Here is a 24,484-nt window from a genome sequence, read left to right as displayed (position 1 = left end):
CAGGGCTCTGTGCACTGAAAACAAGCAGAACTCTGTACACTGAGAACAAGCAGGACTCTGCGCACTGAGGATATGCAGGGCTCTGTACACTGAGGACAAGCAGGGCTCTGTACACTGAGGACAAGCATCGCTCTGTGCACTGAGGACAAGCAGGGCTCTGTGCACTGAGGACAAGCAGGGCTCTGTGCACTGAAAACAAGCAGGACTCTGTACACTGAAAACAAGCAGGGCTCTGTACACTGAGGACAAGCAGGGCTCTGTACACTGAGGACAAGCAGGGCTCTGTACACTGAGGACAAGCAGGGCTCTGTGCACTAAGGACAAGCAGGGCTCTGTACACTGAGGACAAGCAGGGCTCTGTACACTGAGGACAAGCAGGACTCTGTACACTGAGGACAAGCAGGACTCTGTACACTGAGGACAAGCAGGACTCTGTACACTGAGGACAAGCAGGGCTCTGTACGCTGAGGACAAGCAGGGCTCTGTACGCTGAGGACAAGCAGGGCTCTGTACGCTGAGGACAAGCAGGGCTCTGTGCACTGAAAGCAAACAGGGCTCTGTACACTGAGGACAAGCAGGGCTCTGTACACTGAGGACAAGCAGGGCTCTCTGCACTGAGGACAAGCAGGGCTCTGTACACTGAGGACAAGCAGGGCTCTGTACACTGAGGACAAGCAGGGCTCTGTTCACTGAGGACAAGCAGGGCTCTGTGCGCTGAGGACAAGCAGGGCTCTGTGCGCTGAGGACAAGCAGGGCTCTGTACACTGAGGACAAGCAGGGCTCTGTGCACTAAGTTTGGGGGTAATTACGGTACATCCAAATCAGGTGAACGGTGTAGGAATTACAACAGTTTGCATTTGTGCATCCCACTTGTTAAGGGACCAAAAGTAATGGGACAGAATAATAATCATAAATCAAACTTTCAATTTTTAATACTTGGTTGCAAATCCTTTGCAGTCAATGACATCCTGAAGCCTGGAACGCATAGACATCAACAGACATTGCTGGGATTCATCCCTGGTGATGCTCTGCCTGCCTCTACTGCACCTGTTTTCAGTTCCTGCTTGTTCTTGGGGCATTTTCCCTTCAGTTTTGGATTCAGAAAGTGAAATGCTCAATCGGATTCAGGTCAGGTGATTGACTTGGCCATTACATAACATTCCACTTATTTCCCTTAATTAACTCTTTGGTTGCTTTTGCAGTTTGCTTTGGGTCATTGTCCATCTGCACAGTGAAGCGCTGTCCAATGAGTTCTGAAGCATTTTGCTGAATATGAGTAGATAATATTGCCCGAAATACTTCAGAATTCATCCTGCTGCTTTTGTCAGCAGTCACATCATCAATAAATACAAGAGAAGCTGTTCCATTGGCACCATACATGCCCACTATGCCATGACACTACCACCACCATGCTTCACTGATGGGTGTAGGCTTAGAATCATGTTCCTTCCCTTCTCCATACTCTTCTCTTCCCATCACTCTGGTACAAGTTGATCTTGGTCTCATTTGTCCATAGGATGTTGTTCCAGAACTGTGAAGGCTTTTTTAGATGTCGTTTGGCAAACTCTAATCTGGCCTTCCTGTTTTTGAGGGTCACCAATGGTTTCCATCTTGTGATGAACCCTCTGTATTCACTCTGGTGAAATCTTCTCTTGATTGTTGACTTTGACACACATACACCTACCTCCTGGAGAGTGTTCTTGATCTGGCCAACTGTTGTGAAGGGGTTTTCTTCACCAGGGGAAGAATTCTTCGGTCATCCTCCATAGTTTTTTCTTGGTCTTCCCGGTCTTTTGGTATTGCTGAGCTCACCAGTGCGTTCCTTCTTTTTAAGAATGTTCCAAAACAGTTGTTTTAGCCACGCCTAATGTTTTTGCTATCTCTCTGATGGGTTTGTTTTGTTTTTTTCAGCCTAGTGATGGCTTGCTTCACTGATAGTGACAGCTCTTTGGATCTCATCTTGAGAGTTGACAGCAACATATTCCAAATGCAAATAGCACACTTGAAATGAACTCTGTACCTTTTATCTGCTCATTGTAATTGGGATAATGGGGGAATAACACACACCTGGCCATGGAACAGCTGATAAGCCAATTGTCTCATTACTTTTGGTCCCTAAGCAAGTGGGAGGCACATATGCAAACTGTTGTAATTCCTACACTGTTCACCTGATTTGCATGTAAATACCTTCAAATTAAAGACAGTCTGTAGTTAAAGCACATCTTTCATTTCAAATCCATTGTGGTGGTGTATAGAGGCAAAAATATTAGAATTGTGTAGATGTCCCAATATTTATGGACCTGACTGTACATATAATGATATTATCTACATTAAATAAAAAGTTTTTGCTAACAACAGGTACACTTTAAATTTACTAAGGGTTAAAAGGATTTCCATGCAAAATGTGAATTGTTGACATATTTTAACATTTTAGTTGAAAGTCACATCACAGATACAGGAAGATTCGCATTAAAAAACATGAGGACTTCATTTTAATCAGACTTACTGCCGAGGTTTCTCAATCAGGGTGCCTCCAGATGTAGCAAGACTACAACTCCCAGCATGCCGCAGCTGGAGGCACCCTGGTTGGGAAACACTGCCTTATGCAAACAGCAATGAAGAAAGAAACCCGGACGACTCCTATATATATATAAATCCTGCTCCATTCTGTCCCCAAATGGTGAATTGTGCTCTTACGGAATATTAGACATCATCGGCGGGATTTGCAGACACAATAGGCATTGTCCTGTAAAACATACTTTCTCCAGTTCAGAAACATCATCTGTCTAAAAAAGACATTCCTATATCTCGCCTTTAAACAGATTTGTAGCTTAGAAGGGAGAAAAGCATATAAAATTGAATGAAAGAGGATTTAGATAGCTCACATGATGGAATTCTAGAATGCAGGAGCTCAGGCACAATACCTTTTCAGGAACTGCAGCAGATTTCATAAAATGCTGCAGCGGCAAGATTAAATCCCTTTCTAAGAGACTTTTTACCACGGTAATACTGGAACGTGTCTGAGCGCAGGTATATGCTGCATGATACGGTTCTGTACTAAAAAACCTTTAACAACCTTGTGTAAAATGAGTATAATTTATCAGCTCGCTTAAAGGAGAAATGGCAAAATGTGTTTATGAAATAAATAAATATATATATATATATATATGTGTGTATATATATGTTTTTTGTTTTTTTAAAGGGGTACTCCTACCGTGAATAGCATAAAGTTAAAGGGGTACGCCGCAGGGAAAATTTCTTTTTAAATCAACTGGTGCCAGAATGTTAAACAAATTTGTAAATTACTTATATTTAAAAATCGTAATCCTTTCAGTACTTATCAGCTGCTGTATGCTCCACAGGAAGTTCTTTTCTTTTTAAATGTATTTTCTGTCTGACCACAGTGCTCTCTGCTGACACCTCTGTCTGTCTCAGGAACTGTCAAGAGCAGGAGCAAATCCCCATAGTAAACCTCGCCTGCTCTTGACAGTTCCTGAGAAAGACAGAGGTGTCAGCAGAGAGCACTGTGGTCAGATAGAAAAGAAATACTGGAAGGATTAAGATTTTTAAATAGAAGTAATTTACAAATCTGTTTAACGTTCTGATTTAAAAAAAATGTTTTTCACTGGAGTACCCCTTTAAATGTGCAAACCTATTTACAGAGGGGAGCAGAAGCATCTGCATGTTAAAAAATGATACCAACTAAAAGTTAGTGCTGAAACTGGTGGTCTTTTTGATATACACTGCTCAAAAAAAATAAAGGGAACACTTAAACAACACAATGTAACTTTAAGTCAATGACACTTCTGTGAAATCACACTGTCCACTCAGGAAGCAACACTGATTGAAAATCAATTTCACATGCTGTTGTGCAAATGGAACAGACAACAGGTGGAAATTATAGGCAATTAGCAAGACACCCCCAATAAAGAAGTGATTCTGCAGGTGGTGACCACAGACCACTTCTCAGTTCTTATGCTTCCTGGCTGATGTTTTGGTCATTTTTGAATGCTGCCAGTGCTTTCACTCTAGTGGTAGCATGAGACAGAGTCTACAACCCACACAAGTGGCTCACGTAGTGCAGCTCATCCAGGATGGCACATCAATGCGAGCTGTGGCAAGAGGGTTTGCGGTGTCTGTCAGCATAGTGTCCAGAGCATGGAGGCGCAACCAGGAGACAGGCCAGTACATCAGGAGACGTGGAGGAGGCCGTAGGAGGGCAACAACCCAGCAGCAGGACCGCTACCTCCACCTTTGTGCAAGAAGCCCTGCAAAATGACCTCCAGCTTGTCACAAATGTGCATGTGTCCACTCAAACGGTCAGAAACAGGCTCCATGAGGGTGGTATGAGGGCCCGACATCCACAGGTGGGGGTTGTGCTTACAGACCAACACCATGTAGGACGTTTGCCATTTGCCAGAGAACACCAAGATTGGCAAATTCGCCATTGGCGCACTGTGCTCTTCACAGATGAAAGCAGGTTCACACTGAGCACATGTGACAAATGTTGTCAGGAGACCCCGTGTAGAACGTTCTGCTGCCTGCAACATCCTCCAGCATGATCTGTTTGGTGGTGGGTCAGTAATGGTGTAGGGTGGCATTTCTTTGGAGGGTCGCACAGCTCTTCATGTGCTTGCCAGAGGTAGCCTGACTGAGACCCATGTCCAGCATTCGGCAATCATTGGCGCTCCCATAGAAATGAATGGAGCTTGTGCCGTCTAGCGGTACACAACAAGCGCTCCTCACTAAATGAGATGGGTCCGTCTTGGAGATTGCGGGGGTCCAATAAGGGATAAGTTCTTTTCAGCTGCAGTACCCCTTGAAGAGTAGGGTCACACGTTGCGAGAAATGTGCTGCACAGTGGGAAATACACTGCACATTTTGCTATAAGCAGATACACAGGGCTTTTCCACCGCAGCCCTGTGTGTGCAGTGAGGTTTGGAGGCAGGCCCTTGTGTCAGTCACGTGGGTGCGCTCGGCCCGCCTCCAAACCTTACTGTACACACAGGGCTGCGGCGGGAAAGCCCTGTGTCTCTGCTTATAGCAAAATGCACAGCGTATTTCTCGCTGCGCAGCCGATTCCTTGCAGTGTGAAATACGCTGCATATACACTGTGTGACACTACCCTAGAATGCTTTTGTCTGTTCTTCTCTGGAGAGAGGTATATTGGATTATAGAGTTAGATATGCTTGTACTGTAAGGTATGAATGAAAATTGTAGTTTTAAAGTATTTTTGTAGGTTTATATCTTGCTTTCTTGTGTCTGTAATACTTTAAACTAAGTGCAAGTAATGTAAGGGTTAAGACTTGATCATTGTAGCTGATATTGCCCTACATGTCTCCTGTGTCTATTGCGCATGACTTAGGGGATTTACTCACTGAAATGTAGTGCCATTACCAGGAACATTGGTCCAATGCTTTAACAAAAGAAATGAGAAAAGGTTCATCTGTACCATGAGTGATTTTTTCTATATGTGAATGCAGGAAGCCCTGGAGGGGATAGGATAAGGACCGGAGGGGCGCATGACAGGGGGATTATGCAGGTATGGCAGGGGTTGAGGCGTGGAGTTAGGCATGGGACAGGAAGGGGCTAACAGGAAGTTAGAGGAGAGTAAGTCACATAGCAGGGAGGGGTTAAGTGGGGGTTTAAGGTTGGGGGCGGAAGTGGGGGGCACAGTCGGCGCGTGGTCAGAGAAGAAGTTCCCACCCGCCCGCCCTTGTTGTTGTCTGTCAGTCGCAGCAGTGGGGTCAGGAGTGGGATCTGGAGGCATCAGTGGACAACATGGAGGTTTTGGATCGGGGTATGGAGGTGGGCTGGGAGCAGTTCCCAGTCTGGTGGTGAAGTCTCTGTGGGCATGGGGCCCCAGGGAAGGTTTTGGGCTGCACAATTGGTGCTCCTGGGTCAGGTGATCCAGGGCCAGGAGTAAGTAGCAGGCCCTTAAGTTAGTAAAATGGTGCCTTCAGGTCCTCCTCCTGTGCTAATATTACTCAGGGATAGTTGATTTCCTGTTTCTTTATGTATGATGTTCATACAAATTATTTATTACTATTGTTACAATGTTGTTAATAAATTAGGCTACTGTGGCCATTTTTCACCATCACTTTTGTCCCAGTCATTATTGGAGGGATATTGGGGAGGGGTTGAAGAATAGTTGGGGAGGGGTTGTTGGTGCAGATCATAGCAGCTATAATATCCCCTAGTCATGAAGTTACAAGCTAATTGCATAGCCCATTCCATATGTGTCTACCTGTGTTGTAATGAGGAGCCCATGTAGAGCTCTGATATATAGGCTCGCTACCTCTAAGAATTTAACCGGTCCTGTCACCAATTGTGTATTCTATATGTCTATTCTTCTGCCATGTCTGTTTTAGTAAATACGAGCATTCCACATAAGAAAAAGACAAAATAAATCTACAGCATTTTTTTCTTAGAGCACTGCTTTGTTCTGTTCCTTTGAATGCGGGAATGTAGGAACACACAAGGGGAATAATATTAATACTATTTTGTTAATTTAGGCTAAAGGGAGGTCTGTCACTCAAGCCATTGAAAGGAGGATAAATTACTGCATGTACACTATTTTTTTCTCCTTTCAACTTCTCTACCGAACACCCGATGGACCCCATTCAAGTCAATGGGATCTGTTGGGACCCGGCTGTGTCCTTTGTGCAAAGGGTCCGGTCAGCTTTGTTGTTCAGTGCTAAACGGATCCTGAACGGGACAGAACTCAAAGGCGGTGTGAACTTAGTCTTATTCATAGTAAGGCTCCATTGACACTACAAAATTTCTAAGCTGAGAAATTCCCCTTGAAAATGATGGTGCAGCAGCCTCCCGTTGTTTTCAGTGGGATTCTGCTGCATCGTGCACACTGCAGAATTGCCTTCAATGGGGATGGAGCATGTCCATGCAGTATTAATACCTCTGTCCATGTAAGGAACTGTCCAGAGCAGGAGCTAGTCCCCATAGCAAACCTCTCCTACTCTGGACAGTTCCTGACATCGACCAAAGGTGTCAGCAGAGAGCACTGTGGTCAGACAGAAAAGAAATTCAAAAAGAAAAGATCTTCCTCTGTAGCAAACAGCAGCTGATAAGTACCGGAAGGATTAAGATTTTTAAATAGAAGTAATTTACAAATCTGTTTAACTTTCTGGCTCCAGTTGATTTACAATAAATTGTTTTCCACCGGATTAATGAAATGGTGAATGGCATAAACATAATAAAATACCAAACGCAAGAATTGCTGATTTCTGGTAATTTAATATATTAGAAAAAAGTTAAATTTGGATTTGCCGTTTATTTTGTGGTATTATGATGTAATTCCAAAGTACAATTGGTCCCGCATAAAACAAGCCTTCATATGGCCCTGTAGATAGAAACTGAGGAAAACAAGGAGGAAAGTGCAAAATGAAAGGGTTAAAGGAGAAGGATTACAATAGGAAATATTAAGAAAAAGAAACACATTTGGATACATTACTCTGCATCTTAAAGAAGAAGAAATAACCAGCAAGGAAATTCCTACAAAGCAATTATGCACACTTTTGCATGACAGATAATTCTGAAAATGTGATAATTATGCAGCTAACAGAACATGTATTTCTTTTTTACTGTATATATACATTAATAATATAGAACGCATAGTATTATTTATGTGTTATTTATTATTTACTGCTCATAGTGCAATTTAACAATGGGGCAAATACAGATTTGGATAACAAGTACAGAGACATTTATATTCGGAGACAAGACATTGGCCCCTGGGAAACTGTAAGAACATTAACAAGTCAATTACCCCCTACAAGATGGGGGATGCAACGACACTGATGAAGGCAGCACATGGCATGGCCTGTCACAGCTATGTAACTGGAATTCCCCAAAGAAGGTATACGTTATGTCACAAAAATACAACACTAACAGTTAAAGGGAATCTGTCACCAGATTTTACCCTATATAACTGGTGGCAAAACGTCATTTAAAAGGTTTCTCACCATGTTTAGATGTCCTCCTGCTCATTCTGAAATCTCATGCAGGACCAGAAGCAGTGCTATCCCTGGGCACGAAGCAGGTTTTTGGCCTGCTCAGGACTTAAAGGGGTACTCAGCCCCTAGACATCTTATCCCCTATCCAATGCATAGGGCATAAGATGTTGGATCTGGGGGGGGACCCCCTGGATCTCGGCTGCGGCACCCCAGATATCCGGTGCATGGAGCGAACTTCGCTCTGTGCCGGATGACTGGCAATGCGGGGTGGAGGCTCGTGATGTCACGGTCACACCCTGTTCATGATGTCCCGGCCATGCACCCTTAATGCAAGTCTATGGGAGGGGGCATGATGGCCGTCACGCCCCCTCCCATAGACTTGCATTGAGGGGGCATGGCCGTGATGTCACGAGCAGGGCGCGCCCGTGATGTCACGAGCCCTTGGCGCTGCACTCGACGCTCTAAACGAACGCTGGGTGCAGCAGGTAGATCACAGGGGTCCCCAGCAGCGGGACCCCCATGATCAGACAGCTTATCCTCTATCCTTTGGATAGGGGATAAGATGTCTAGGGGCGGAGTACCCCATTAAGGGAGCAGAATTATGATGTTGTGCCATGCCTGTCCTGTCAATCATGCAGAATCACGCCTGAGTAGGAGTGATTACAGCCGGGGGCGTGGTGACTACTTCGGGATGCCGCACACGCCCTATGACTACTTGTACCTACTGCACAGGAAACTTTTAAAACTTGTGGATGGACAGGAGGACATCCAGAAATAGTAACAAACCCTATTGTATGATGTATAATGTGTTGCCACCAGTTATATAGGGCAAAACCTAGTGACAGGTTCCCATTAAGGTGTTACTTCTACCAAAAGAAAAAAAATTAAGCGGTTGTTTGGATCGGATACCAATTTCTGAGCTTTTTCTACTTGATCCTCCAATACAGAGCAAACTGTAGGCTGCCCTGCTGCCACCTGCTGCTATTGGCAGGCAAACCAAGCGCTACAGGTTCACCAGAGCGACTCAAGGAGTAACCGCATATTTTATTATTAGATATTTTACTCTGCACTTTTCCCTGAATAGTCAGGTGGCCATGAACTTCCTTTCAGGTTTAGGGGAGTCTGAATATAAGGCCGATGGGGCATGAATCTGGCTTAGGGGTCGTGTACTAGGCTGGGGGTGTGAATATGAGACTGAGGGGGCATGAATCTGGCTCAGGGGGCTTGAATTGGGCTGGTTGGATAAATATGAGGCTGAGGGGGAATGAAACCGCCTCACAGCCCCCTGAGCCTTGCATTCACTCCCCCTTTTTGAAAGTAAGAGTAAAAAGTCCTGCCTGTGACTATTCAGGAAAAAGTGCATACAGTGGACCAAAACGTAAAATCCCTAAATATCAGGAATGGGAGTGTGGCAACAATATATAAAACAGATTCAGCATGGGAAGCAGTTTGTGTGAGAGGGGAAATGGGAAGCAGTCTGTGTGAGAGGGGGGAAATGGGAAGCAGTCTGTGTGAGAGGGGAATGGGAAGCAGTCTGTGTGAGAGAGGGGAAATGGGAAGCAGTCTGTGTGAGAGGGGAATGGGAAGCAGTCTGTGTGAGAGGGGAAATGGGAAGCAGTCTGTGTGAGAGGGGAATTGGAAGCAGTCTGTGTGAGAGGGGAATTGGAAGCAGTTTGTGTGAGAGAGGGGAATGGGAAGCAGTCTGTGTGAGAGAGGGGAAATGGGAAGCAGTCTGTGTGAGAGGGGAATGGGAAGCAGTCTGTGTGAGAGGGGAATGGGAAGCAGTCTGTGTGAGAGGGGAAATGGGAAGCAGTCTGTGTGAGAGGGGAATTGGAAGCAGTCTGTGTGAGAGGGGAATTGGAAGCAGTCTGTGTGAGAGAGGGGAATGGGAAGCAGTCTGTGTGAGAGAGGGGAAATGGGAAGCAGTCTGTGTGAGAGGGGAAATGGGAAGCAGTCTATGTGAGAGGGGAATTGGAAGCAGTCTGTGTGAGAGGGGAATTGGAAGCAGTCTGTGTGAGAGAGGGGAATGGGAAGCAGTCTGTGTGAGAGGTGAATGGGAAGCAGTCTGTGTGAGAGGGGAATGGGAAGCAGTCTGTGTGAGAGGGGAATGGGAAGCAGTCTGTGTGAGAGGGGAATGGGAAGCAGTCTGTATGAGAGGGGAATGGGAAGCAGTCTGTGTGAGAGAAGGGGGCATTAGGGGCAGTCTGTGAAAGATAGGGGGCATGGGGATTAGTCTGTGAGAAAAGGAATGGGAAGCAGTCTGTGTGAGGGGGGCGCTGTCTGTGAATGAGTAAGAGGCATAGGGAGCAATCCATATGAGAGAGAGGGAATGGGAAGCAGTCTGTGTCAGAGGAGTGTGGAGAACAGTCTGTTAAATAGATAGGGACATGGGGAGCAGTCTGTGTGTGGGAGGGGGGGAATAGAGAGTAGTATTGTGAGAGGGGGGTGGGGAGCAGTCTGTATAGGAAAGACGGACATAGGGAGCAGTCTGTGTGAAACATACATTTTTCCACTGCCCTAGACCACCATTGATGCTTAAATTAACCACTTATCTGTCCTACACAACCAGGGATGCAAACATTTGCCCTAATTCTGCCCTATATCACCAGATATAAGCCCCTTTACTAACATAATTCCATTAACTCCCAAAGCTAATATTTGATGCAATACGCAAATATTTATTTGCCACTGCATTGGATTGAGCATTTTACCAAGAACAGTGCCCAGGTCCCTAACTTCCTCTAATTCTAGCTCAAAAGGCTTAGAGGAACCATACCTTTTAAGAGTCATATGACCAGTCAACAAGTTTTATTATCTTATATGGACACTATCAGCATTGCTATAGCTGTATATAAACTTACTTGTAGTGGACACTGTGACCACGGGACTATATGCATACTCTCCATTTTGCCCTGTGACTTTTAGTCGGAACCTGTAGCTGGTGCTGGACTCTAAACCTTCAACAATACGTTGCTTGGAGTATCCTCTACAAAAGGAGGTAAATGTGAGTTAGTGATCTTTACATAATATATAGTCAATGTGATATAAGGGTGAATCTAAACATCATAGCACAAATGCAAAAGAAAAATACAGGCAGGCCACTATTCTGTAGGTTTAATTTACCTGACTCATTATTTGCAACCTATGCAAAATAAAACAGTCTTCTGAAACATTTTCAGAGCTCACAAGACCTGCCAAGAACCCCTCTTCACCGACAGTATATATATATATATATATATATATATATATATATATATATATATACACATCAGTCACCTTGTTTGCAGCTTCATCATCTTTAATCAAAAATTATATTCCAACAATACGCCACACGTTTTCCCTCCATCAACTATTAAAACCTGTATAAATCAAGCAGTCTCCGGAGACGTGCACGCAGAGTATAAACAATGTAATTCTGCCACCTAGTGGTCACTGTGCAGTCTCCATTTAGTCACAGGCTGAGATTTTTTTTTTTTCGTGTCATGTCATTAAATATGGCAAAACTATTGGTGGCAAACCAAGCAGAACAATAATCTATATTCAAATAGTAATAATAGGGAACAATTACAGGGTGCACTATGGGGATTTATCTAGATCAAGGCTGTTAATGAGGTGAATCCATGAGGAACGTCATAGCCGGCCCTGTATCCAAGAGGTTCATTTGAAGTTCACATAGAGAAAGGAATATGCTGGAAATATGATGACAGTGCATGACGGTTTATTGCTTCTTTCTATGGTACGTGCACATCTGTCAATAGGATATATGTATCAATATTGTATCAAGATATAGAAATCATAGTGTACGGTCAGCAATATAAAAGACAGATCTTGTCACAGAAGCCGGAGAATCTATGGCCGTATGGTCCATTAGATGCTATTTCCCGGTCAGATTATGGCAGTGCTTATTCCTTATAAAACATGTCTTAGTGGAGCTTACATTGTCATTTTACTTCCATTAATACCGAAACAGACACCCGCGCTAAGGTCATAGGAAGCCAATTCATTTTAGGAGAATTTAGACTCTGGAAGGAAGTCGGATCACACAGACAAAACCCAGGTGATTAAGCGGATCAAGTGGGCACTAGAGCCAAAGGCAAAGAAACAATCCGAGACCTCATTGATGCCAAGAACTGTGCCACCTTGCCAAGAAGGACAAAACAGCCGTCTACAGATGGGTCCTCTTCCTTTTGGAAAAGATTCTGATATAGTCAAAAATCAAGGCCCTTTTATGGGTCAGCACTCTGGCCACCACCTCCTGTGATGAACAGTCTTCTGAGGTGACAGGATGCTTGGCCAATCACCGGCCACTTTGGTGTCGTCTTCTTGGAAAATGGGGGTCATAGCACTCAGCGGTAATAGATGTGCCCCATTCTGGAGATCGCAGGGGGTCCCAACAGTCAGGCCCCCTGTGATTATGTGGATAGGGCATATGTTTTGTAAGATGAATAGGTGGCACTATAGAAAAGACTTTCTTTCTTTTGGAGGACAGCTAATTTGCATACCTGTTTCCCATAAAGCATTGCTTGGCTTATGAAACTCCTTGTATCAATGTGGGTCTTCTTCCTTTTGGAGGAGATTCTGGTTTGGCTTATAACCTCTAGGCTTATATTAGGTTCAAGGCTCTTTAAAGGGGTACTCCCGTGGAATTATTATTATTTTTTTTTTTTTTAAATCAACTGGTGCCAGAAAGTTAAACAGATTTGTAAATTATATCTATTAAAAAAAATCTTAATTCTTCCAGTACTTATTAGCTGCTGAATACTACAGAGGAAATGGTTTTCTTTTTGGAATGCAGAGCTCTCTACTGACATCATGAGTACAGTGCTCTCCGCTGACATCTCTGTCCATTTTAAGAACTGTCTAGAGTAGGAGAAAATCCCCACAGAAAACATATGCTGCTGTAGACAGTTCCTAAAATGGACAGAGATGTCAGCAGAGAGCACTGTGCTCGTGATGTCAGCAGAGAGCTCTGTGTTCCAAAATGAAAACCATTTCCTCTGTAGAATACAGACCCTAAAAAGTACTGGAAAGATTAAGATTTTTTAATAGAAGTAATTTACAAATCTGTTTAAAATTCTGGCACCAGTTGTTAAAAAAAAAAAAAGTTTTTCACGGGAGTACCCCTTTAAAGGGGTACTCCACTGCTCAGCATTTGGAACAAACTGTTCTGAACGCTGGAACTGGGAGCTTGTGACGTCACAGCCCTGCCCCCTCGTGTCACGCCCCGCCCCCCTCAATGCAAGTCTATGGGAGGGGGCGTGACAGCTGTCAAGTCTATGGGAGGGGGCTATGAACTCACTAGCTCCCGGCTCCAGCGTTCGGTACAGTTTTTCCAAAAGCTGAGCAGCGGAGTACCCCTTTAATAGGACTTCTGTATATGATCCTGAACAGAGGACCACTGTAAAGGGGCAGCTCAGGCCTTCCACGAACAGAAATTCATCTGAATGGCTGCCATGCTATTCAACACCTCATGAACTGCCTGTGCTCAATAAAATCAGATAACTGTGAGGGGGTCTTAGCAGCCAGAACCTGCTGCTGCTGCGGTATTAAGGAATTTGTTTATGAGGATCATGATATAATGGTGATATATAGTAATCTAAAATGGGATGGTTTGAGCTGCAGATACATAAAATCCCTTATATTATTGCAGGTCTGCAGAATACTGTGTACAGTACTGGGCACCAGTATACAAGAAAGATATAGTGGAGCTGGAGAGGGTTCAAAGACGGGCAACCAGGGTAATATGGGGAATAGGAGGACTACAGTACCAAGAAAGATTATCAGAATTAGGGTTATTTAGTTTAGTAAAAAGAAGGCTTAGGGGAGACCTAATAACTATGTATAAATATATCAGGGGACTGTACAGAGATCTCTCCCATGATCTATTTATACCCAGGACTGTATCTATAACAAGGGGGCATCCTCTACGTCTAGAGGAAAGAAGGTTTCTACACCAGCACAGATGGGGGTACTTTACTGTAAGAGCAGTGATACTGTGGAATTCTCTGCCTGAGGAGGTGGTCATGGGGAACTCGGGAAAAGAGTTCAAAAGGGGTCTGGATGCATTTTTTTGGGAGAATAATAACATTACAGGTTATGGATTCTAGATCTATAGGGACAGAACGTTGATCCAGGGATTTATTCTGATGCCATATTTGGAGTCGGGAAGGAATTTTTACCTTTAGTACGAGGGTTTTTTTGCCTTCCTCTGGATCAACTCAGTAGGGACTCATTAGGGTTATAGGTTGAACTTGATGGACTCTGGTCTTTTTTCAACCTTATGAACTATGTTACTTTGTTACTAGGATCCATACTAATGCACAATAATACAGAGATGATCTCACAGAAATATTAAGTGGGCTACGACCGTGAGATCGGTCTTCCACTGCTGAGCCTTTTCAGCTATACCTCAACATTTTACTGGGGGATGTCAATAGCGATACTGATAAATGTGCTATATACTGCTGAGTATGTGTGACTGTAAGAGGATTTCATATGCACATGTGAAATGAGGGGCTCACTCTGACACACAGCCCCTTAACGAAGTGGTGTATAGAGAGGGGCATATGGAGGTGCCTCACAAAAGCTGAGATATGAATGTCTAATACCATTCTGAGGAATGGGATCTAAAAGCAAAAATGTGCACTTACTGATTAAATTAAATTGGGCTTCATTCCAGGTGGATTTAAAGGAGAACTACGGGATTGAAAATTTTATCCCCTATCCTAAGGATAGGGGATGTTTCAGATCGCGGGGGGTCCGACCGCTGGGGCCCCCCACGATCTCCCGTATGGGGCCGTGGCTCTCTGCACAGAGAGCACGTGTCGACCACCGCACGAGGCGGCGGCTGACACGTGCCCTCCATTTACTGCTATGGGAGAGCCGAAGCGCTGCCTTCGGCAATTTCTGGCTGTCCCATAGCAGTGTATGGAGGGGGAATGTCAGCCACCGCCTTGTGCGGTGGTCAACACACCCTCTCTAACCAGAGAGCCGGGGCCCCGAACGGGAGATCACGGGGGGCACCAGTGGTCGGACCCCCCGCGATCTGAAACTTATCCCCTATCCTTAGTATAGGGGATACATTTTTCAATCCCGTAGTTCTCCTTTAACCCTCTACTGCATCATCACTGTACACCATCTCTCTACTGTGATATACGTGCACTATTGTCAGCCTTTTACATTCCTTAAAGGGGTACTCCGCTGCTCATTGTTTGGAACAAACAGCTCCGAACACTGGAGCCGGCATCGGGAGCTTGTGACGTCATAGCACTGCCCCCATGACATCACGCCCCGCCACCCTCAATGCAAGTCTATGGGAGGGGGCGAGACAGCCATCACGCCCCCTCCCATAGACCTGCATTGAGGGGGCGGGGCGTGATGTCATGAGGGGGCAGCGCTATTATGTCACAAGCTCCCGGCGCCGCTCCAGTGTTCAGAACAGTTTGTTCCATCGCATGGCCATCACATGTTGAAGGCAGCATCAAAATACGATGCTTTTGTATGTCGGGGCCATCGCATAAACGGCTATCCAGCAGCGCATTTGTTGTATTGGGGATTTTAAACACAAAGAAATATTGTACAGTGAGAAAGCATATTTGTACCAGAGTCTCTTGAAATCTACAAAAAATTGCAGACTATTCAAGGAAGTGCACATAGGTTCCCATTCAGACCTGAAAACAGAAGTGATCCCATTTATTGTAAGAAGCATGTATGATCCCATAAATCCATGTCGGGTTTTCTTGGAAATTTCAAAAAGGTTTTTAACTGTGATGAAATGAGACGTGACCTTGTATTTGGTTATTTTAACTTCATGTTGTTTTCTGAAACTCAGTCTACGATTAAGCACCTGACGGTGCGAAACGCGTCAGCATTCCTCATCTGTATTGTGACTCCTTGCCAAGCATTAATAAAGCAAGTTTTATATGCACATCTTGTGCCGGACATTCTTTGTTTGGATTCATATGGTGATGCCGGGGTGGGACCGGTGGGTCCGATAGCATAGGGGAACATTGGTGGTTGTAAGTGGATGAGCGGACAACACAGTTTTTTGTCCATTAGCACTATGTTGTAACATAACTGTGCTTCATGTTTTTACTGTCTGCCTACTTGGGGGGACCTGCATACCAATTGGTGACATTACTGTGTGCTTCATGTTTGTACTGCCTGCCTACTGGAGGGACCTACCTAACTAATGGAGGCACCTACATACTGCGGGGACCTTTCTACCTACCAGGGGCACCTACTGGCCTACAGGGAGAGGAACATCTTAAACAGAAAACTACCTATCTACTGGGCGAACCTGTATACATTTGGGGGGACCATTCTACCTGGTGGGGGAACCTTCCTACTAGACAGACCTACTTAATGGGAAAAATCCCCTACCTACTGGGAGACATACCTATCTACTAGAGGAATACACCTACTTAATGGTGGGGAGCTAGCTACCTAATGGGGGGGGGGGGCCTCGCAACTAAACTAATTTACCTATCCTATTTAGGACACCAACTGGACATTATGACCATTTCTGGCACTATTGAGTAAAGGTGAAGGGGAAGGAGTGGTGCTAGAGAATTTAAGGGGGTGAAAGATGTTTGTCCAGAAGATTTTGAAGAGAATAGACAATGTAAATTATTACATGATCTATAGAAAGCTGGGTAACGTGGTGACGTTATACTAAAGGATAGCAATTACAAGTGGCTCAGCACCAATATTAAATGGAGTTTGTACAATATATACTTACGAATAAATGGTGCCATACATGTGGGTTTTGACATCTTCTTCCTCAATGGAAAATTGGAACCATTTGTTAGAAGGCCCGATGCGCTGGTAGATGTTATTGATGTCCCAATACAACTCAATGCTGTAGTGATTTACCTTCCCCACCACTGGCGGATCAGGGCGCTGAATAACAACTTCTCCTGGAAAGAAACATTTTTATTTTCTGGAGTTAGACAGAATTAAACCGGAGAAATAGAATGTACATGGAATTGTCAGATATAGACAAGAGGAATGGGAATTGTTAATGTTCAGTAATTAGTTTGGATATCCTTACATAATGCCGGGTCTTGCATTTGTCTGAAATAATTAAAAAGTGTATATTGATGTGGTAACAGGGTGTGATGAGTACAGATGTTGTTACTCTAAGGGCAGATGGCATTAACCCCTCATATTCGTGATGCCAGGGCGTAGTTTATCCTCGATACCCCCCGAAGGTATACCGCTAGATCCTGGGCTAGGCACGGGGGGATGACTCCGACGCCAAGCTACGGATAAATGTAGCTTTACACAGGGTAGACAGATGGTACAGTCTATACAGTTCAGCCAAGGCCCACGGAGGTGACCAGTGACTCAGAGACCTTAAGGGCTTGCTGGGACTTGTAGTAGATATGGTCAATTTTATGCAGGCCACGTTGATTGACAAATGATGACTGTGACTGACTTGACTTGAATGATGACTGACGAGACTGAGACTTACTTGTAGCTTCTTGTGGCTGCAGAGTGGACTTGAGGCCTCCAAGGACTCTGGACACTCTCTAGGACTCGACTTTACCTCAGCAAAGACTTGTAAGGAAAGAGAAAGAGCTAGCTCCACCCAGGGCTTATATGGGGAGACTAGCAGGGAGCCCATAGGTCACCCCTGGGATCACCTGGTCACTGGTACCTCCTGGGTAACAATCACATGACAAGTCACATGGTAAATGCTTTCTGAACCCATTACATGGTATAATACATTAGAAACACATTTACATGGGGGACAGATGCTAGGGGGCCCAGGGGACACTAGGGACAGCAAGAGTACAGGGTAACACCTCCCATACTGCGCCACCACATTGATTTATATAGGTTTAGCTGGAGAGTATAAATTAGCAATTCATAAGACTCTGACAGCTAATTACATTAGAGATCATGAAGTTGTACTGGAGCCGTGAATCAACCCAACTGCATAAGAGGAATACCAAATACATCCAGATGGGACCAGAGCCACAAGCCCCACGTGCCAGACAGATTCTATAGTAATCTTCTTCATAATCCATACATTCACATCCACCAGTCTCCAGGAAAGAAACATACAAAGAACCAGAAAAAGCAAGTAAAAAAGCACAAGAACAATTTGTCTAAATGATCTCAAATCTTTCTAATATCCTTCTCTCTCATGTATCTATCTGACGATTGATCTACCTACCTTTATATCTATCTTAGTCTGTCTGTCTACTGTTATCTATCTATCTCTTATTTATCTAAAATGTATCTATTTCCTAACTTTCTAATAAGCATCTATCAACTGTATCAATCTAATATTTAGCTAATATCTATTTATCTATCGTATCTAAGACATATCTTGAATCTATTTTTCTTTCTATCTACTCCCTAGCTTATCTATCTATCTATCTATCTATCCTATCTACACTCTATATATTACCTAGCTTATCAATTTATCCATTGTATCTAATACATATCTCATATCTATTTTTCTTTTTATCTATCTATCTATCTATCTATCTAATCTATCTACTCTCTATATATTACCTAGCTTATCTATTTATCCATTGTATCTAATACATATCTCATATCTATTTATCTTTTTATCTATCTATCTATCTAATACACATCTCACATCTTAATTTCTATTTTTCTTTTTATCTATCTATTACCTATCCATTTATCTATCTATCCTATCTACTCTCTATATATTACCTAACTTATCTATTTATCCATTGTATCTAATACATATCTCATATCTATTTTTCTTTTTATATATCTATCTAATACACATCTCATATCTTCATTTCTATTTTTCTTTTTATCTATTACCTATCCATTTATCTATCTATCTATTTAATATCTATTCAATACCTATTTATTTAAAAATCTATGCACCTAATATCAGAGTACAGAAATTCATATATAGCATTGTATAGTGCTTTGTACAATTCTTCCCACCATCGTCTATACTCCTTGTATGCTTTGAATGCCAAAATATAATACATTTGATAAAAACTTAAACAGACATGTCTGGCGAGCTGACACATTCTCTTTGAAGTATAAAAACATAAACTTAAAGTGAACCCATAAGGTGATTTTTCTGCTGCTCTGGGAGAAGTATAGGATAGGGAGAGAAGCTGACCACTGTGATATATAGGTTTATGCCATATACAGCAGGATTTCCAAGTAAAAAGCAGAGTAAATCCTGATAGGACCCTATGATAGACGGAAAGAGTCCTGCTGACCCCGCCCACACAAAGTACACCCACAGGACTCACTGTCTCTTCTATGTGTCCTGTCAAGATTTATTCTACTTTTTTTTTTTTTATTAGAAATCCTGGTGCAAATCATACAAAACTATATTATATATATATATATATATATATATATATATATATATATATCAGATTTCGGCTTCTCTTCCTCTATCATGACCTCCTCTCAGACTGGACAATATAAATAACCTGGAAGGCCAACTTTAAGAGCTCATGAACATTACTCTTCTTAGTATCTATATATACAGTAGTTTCACAGTAGTCAGCTGATGACAGGGAGTCTGTCTGCTTCAATGGGTGGAGGGATCGCTTGGTGGGAGAGAGATCAATCTGCAACTAATGCAACAGCTGTAGGCACCCTTATTGAAAACCACAGGTCTTTTGAATGGATGCAGCTCATTTGTGTTTCAATGGTAGGGGTGGCTGATGTGTGGGAGGGAGGAAAATGGAATTATGGGATTTGTAGGCAAAGAAGAAAACTGAAACAGGAAATACCAGTTCACAAAAAGCTAGCCACAGTGTTATGGTAATCTCACAACATAGCCATTTAGCCCCAAGACAAGCGCAGATCCTTCCTAAGCATGTCCATCACTGCCTACCAGGAATGTACTAAAATAACCTCATGGTAGAAAACCCCTTTAAGCAGGACATGGGGAGATGCAGGAGAGAAGACAATCCAGCTACAGGACATAGACTAAAGGTAAGGATGAGACAGGGAAGGGGGGGTGGGGTGGGAGTGGACTCCCATCCAATCGACTTAAGCCCAACGACACAGAGAATAGCCCTGCTAAAAAAAAAAAGGGGCACTTTAGTGGGGGGAAAACCTCCTGATGATATAGGTGCACATGACCAGCTAACTTAAAGGGGTATCCCAGGCAAAAAAAAATTTATATATATCAACTGGCTCCAGAAAGTTAAACAGATTTGTAAATTACTTCTATTTAAAAAAATCTTAATCCTTTCAGTACTTATGAGCTTCTGAAGTTAAGGTTGTTCTTTTCTGTCTAAGTGCTCTCTGATGACACCTGTCTAAGAAGAGGGTTGCTATGGGGATTTTCTTCTAAACTGGGTTTCCCGAGACAGGTGTCATCAGAGAGGACTTAGACAGAAAAGAACAACCTTAACTTCAGAAGCTCATAAGTACTGAAAGGATTAAGATTTTTTTAATAGAAGTAATTTACAAATCTGTTTAACTTTCTGGAGCCGGTTGATATATATAAAAAAGTTTTTGCCTGGAATACCCCTTTAAGCATTCACTATTCAGGGATTGTAGTATGATGGCCAAAGACCTTTGGGCATGCCATGAAAATGTTATGGTGGATATTTGCCTTACTTGTCTTCTCTGTAATGTTGGGTCAGTTGGTCAACTGTGATATGTCATTGCTGAGATACCAAATGTGCCTACCGACACTCACCTCTTGGATCAACCACAAGCGGCATGCCGCTGTGGAATATTCTGTTGGATGTCTGTTCATGGTTCTATACATATAAAGAAATAATGTGGAACTCCACTTGTTCTAGTTCTAGTCATGGTAAAAACTTTATTCCATGGTTCAGGAACAGCCAACAAGTGCGGCTGTTTTAGAAATACTGGATCCATACCCCCCAGGCCCCAACAATCTGCCAACAGTCAAAGACACTCAAGTCACTGCGTTTAAACATGACTGAAAAATGTTGGCTTCTGCTGTGCAGAGGAGAGGTCAACAGGCCAAAGAGACGTAGACACCACATGGTGTTGTATTATTGGTCACAATTTGTCAAGTTCCAGCTATTCCTAATGCAGGGTAGTACCCAGCTCGGAGCTGGCTAAGATTTCGACTACAATTTACACCTGCTAATATGCCTTACTGAGGCCAAATTTGCCATGTCTAACCAGAGCCAAAAGTTGCCATTAATTTCAATGGATGACAAACTCTTGGAGACACCAACCCAGATTTATCAACCGTCTAGAACAACTGACAGTGCAAGCTTAGGCAGACAGACTTCAAATCTGCCGAATCATCAAGGTTTGATGAATCTGATTAATCTGGAGACTATAGAGTGTAAGTTTACACCAACTATTTTTATGCTTAAATATGCACCTTAATTTGGTGCAAGTTTTGCCATTTCTAAAGCCCCTTTTTACCAAGGTGACAACCCAAAATATAAAGTAAATCTCAGCCACTGACTTTAACATGTGATAACACTGGCTTCAGTTTGTACATAAAAACAAAAAATAGTGCACCTTGAGGCACATACCTACAATTTGTTTTGTACAAATACATTTCTTTAATATTTTCCTAGCCAGTACAAGCAAGGTGTATAATGTAATGTTAAGCAAGCAGCCAATAATTATAACCACTGGAGGCTTTAGTGTGAATAATAAAAAAAAAAAATACACATAAACTCAAGCTCCAATCAATATACTTTTGGTGTAAATGTTACTAAGAAAAATTATGTATCTGATAAAAAAAAACCTTAAAGTAGAAAAAGACCCCTTGGCAGTGGTTTATCTCCCAGAGAACAAAAAGATAGGCATGTTGAAATCTCTCGACCCTTCTCTCTTGCAACAGTTATCTTCAGGGGAGAGTTAAGAGGCCCCCATACATCTCAGATAGTCAGCTGTTCCCATTGAGATCAGAAGACTTTTAACAATAAAGGGTTACTCCCTTTTGAAAAAAAAAATGATATTTAAAATTTTGAATGTAATAAAATAACATAAAAACATGTCTACTCCCGATCCAGTGCAGGAGATCTGGTGGGCCCCCAGCCTCTGTTTACTAGCAGCCGCTGTGTGAATGCTGCAGCCAATCAGTGGCCTCAGCAGTGAGGTGTCATACTACTAGTATCATGACTCCCATGCCTATGACCTATGACAAGTACATTTTTAATGTTATGACATTTGTTCATTTTTTTTTCAAAGGGTAAGCAAAAACTCTTCATCAGTTGGGGTCTCAGTGCTGACACCCCTACCAATCCCTGGATATAACCAAGTGAAGTGAACGCCAGCGTGCTTGAATCCATGGCTCCGTACTCTCTGAAGGAGACAGGTTAATTTTACAGTTTATGGAGCCTGTCATCTGCAAAGTGACGATTGAGCCAGGGAGTGAAGTGCGCTGCTGTGTGCTTCACCTGGCTTTATCTAGGGATCAGTGGGGGACATAACACTTTTTCATGACAGCTACATAGTTAGTACAGTTCAGAAAAGCCTTCAACTGTTTTTACTGTGACCAGTTCCTGAGGCAGACTGTTCCACAGATTCACAGTTCTTACGGTAAAGAAGGCTTATTGCAACTGGAGAAAAGTCTGGACATTCTATGGGCAGCAGACGACCATAGAACAAACCAGCACTAGGCCCGCTCAGAAATACGCCATCTTCGTAGATGGCAATAAATTTCCGACCAGATTCTGCAGAAAGAATGAACATGAAATTCTGGTGCAGCAGAAACCCAACAATGGGAGTGAGCTGCAATGGAGTTTCCGTGTGGGATTTTTCCGCCGGATTCTACTCAGAAATTCTGCTGTGTTAATGGGTCCTAAACATTTTTTTTCTCCAGGAAGAGGGAGTGCCCCCTTTGTCTTTTATAACAGTTTTTCTCCATATTTTTTGTACGGTCCATTTATATACCTATAAAGTTGATCATATAAATTTTTATTCTTTTAATCTTCCATCATAATTGAGATGCTCAATGCCCCTTATTATGATGCTTTAAGCCGTTACTGTAATTTAAATATATATTTTTGACACGTTGTCCAGACATGTCAAAACTATAGATTGCATCAGGTCTCAGTTCTGAGAACCCCTGCGATCACCAGTTAAAAGCCGGTAAAGTGTTGCCAAATCTGACCCTTTAACTTCAGACTAATGCAGTGACAGGTTTGAATAATTGACAGCCAGAGTGAGGTATGTGCCGCCGTGCGCTTCACACAGCTGTAATTTGCATTCGCAGCAGGTCTCAGGACTAAGACCTGGTGCAATCTAAACTTTTGACATGTCTGGACAATATGTCAAAAGTTTATTGAAGTTATGCTTAAAGGGGAATTCCCCCCCCCCCCGCCCTAGACATCTTATCCCCTATCCCTGCTGCACCCAGCGTTCGTTTAGAGCATCGGGTGCCCCCTCCCATAGATTTGCATCCAGGGGGCATGGCCATGACGTCACGAGCTTCCGCCTCACATCGCCAGTCATCCGGCACGGAGCAAACTTCGATCCGTGCACTGGATGTCTTGGGTGCTGCAGCCAAGATCACGGGGGTCTCCAGTGGCGGGACCCCCGCGATTAGACATTTTATCCCCTATCCTTTAATGACTAGTTCACACTAGAATTTCTGGCCAGAATTTCTGCAACGATATTCCGGGCAGAATCCACTTTTATGGTCTATTCACACGTACAGTATTCTGCGCAGATTTGACGCGCAGATTTGATGCGCAGGATTTTCTGCTGCAGATTCCTATGTAAACTGAACACAGCTTGAAATCCTGCGCATCAAATCTGCGCAGAATGCTGTATGTGTGAATAGACCCTTAAACAGCCCCCCATTGTTTTCATTGGGATTCTGCAGCAAAGTTCTGCTGCTTAGTTTCCACTGTAAAACTTTTTATGCTTTCGGCAAAATTCTGCATAGACTGCATTGCCATAAATGGGGACCACACATGTCCGTGTGGTCAAAGCGCCGTCCGTGCCTGCTGTATTCAAAATCTCTGTGCAAAATTTGTCCGCCTGTAAATTCTCAGTATAAACTGGTCCTTTAGAGGAATATCAAAATTAAAGGAGATATCCAGTGCTGAAAAACTTATCCCCTATCCTAAGGATAGGGGTTAAGTTTCAGATTCCGGGGGGTCCGACCGCTGGGGCCCCCCATCAGCCAGCGGGAAGGTGGCGGGTTGACCACCGCACGAAGCAGCAGCTGACACGCCCCCTCAATACAACTCTATGGCAGAGCCGGAGCGCTGCCTTCGGCAATCTCCGTCTCTGCCATAGTGATGTATTGAGGGGGTGCGTCAGCCGCCGCTTCGTGCAGTGGTTGACACCTGCTATCTGGCCAGCGAGCCGGGGCCCCGTACAGGAGATCGTGGGGGCCCCAGCGGTCAGACCCCCCGCGATCTGAAACTTATCCCCTATCCTTAGAATAGGGGATAAGTTTTTCATCACTGGACTACCCCTTTAACAAAAGGCTACAAAGATAGCCACTTCCAACATGAGCTTGGAAGCCAAACATCAGTACCCGAGGACAGGTGTAATCCGGACAAGTGTACGTGAGTGAAGATGCCAAC

The 24,484-nt window shown here is 43.5% G+C and overlaps 1 protein-coding gene across 4 annotated transcripts in view; it reads right to left on the bottom strand.

Moving 5' to 3' along the window:
- The window catches only part of FANK1 (fibronectin type III and ankyrin repeat domains 1), a 136,067-nt gene that overhangs the window by 60,800 nt on the left and 50,783 nt on the right, over positions 1-24,484 (bottom strand). For all 4 annotated transcript variants that reach the window (XM_056532995.1, XM_056532994.1, XM_056532996.1 and 1 more), the window contains 2 exons: positions 16,714-16,891; positions 10,835-10,959 (listed from right to left, as the gene is read on the bottom strand). In XM_056532995.1, the coding sequence (XP_056388970.1) occupies positions 10,835-10,959; positions 16,714-16,891 (303 nt within the window). The remainder of the gene's footprint in view (positions 1-10,834; positions 10,960-16,713; positions 16,892-24,484) is intronic.

Source organism: Hyla sarda, chromosome 7, assembly GCF_029499605.1.
Source record: "Hyla sarda isolate aHylSar1 chromosome 7, aHylSar1.hap1, whole genome shotgun sequence".
In the NCBI taxonomy this organism is placed as follows: Eukaryota; Metazoa; Chordata; class Amphibia; order Anura; family Hylidae; genus Hyla; species Hyla sarda.
This window is presented reverse-complemented; position numbering and strand designations above follow the sequence as displayed.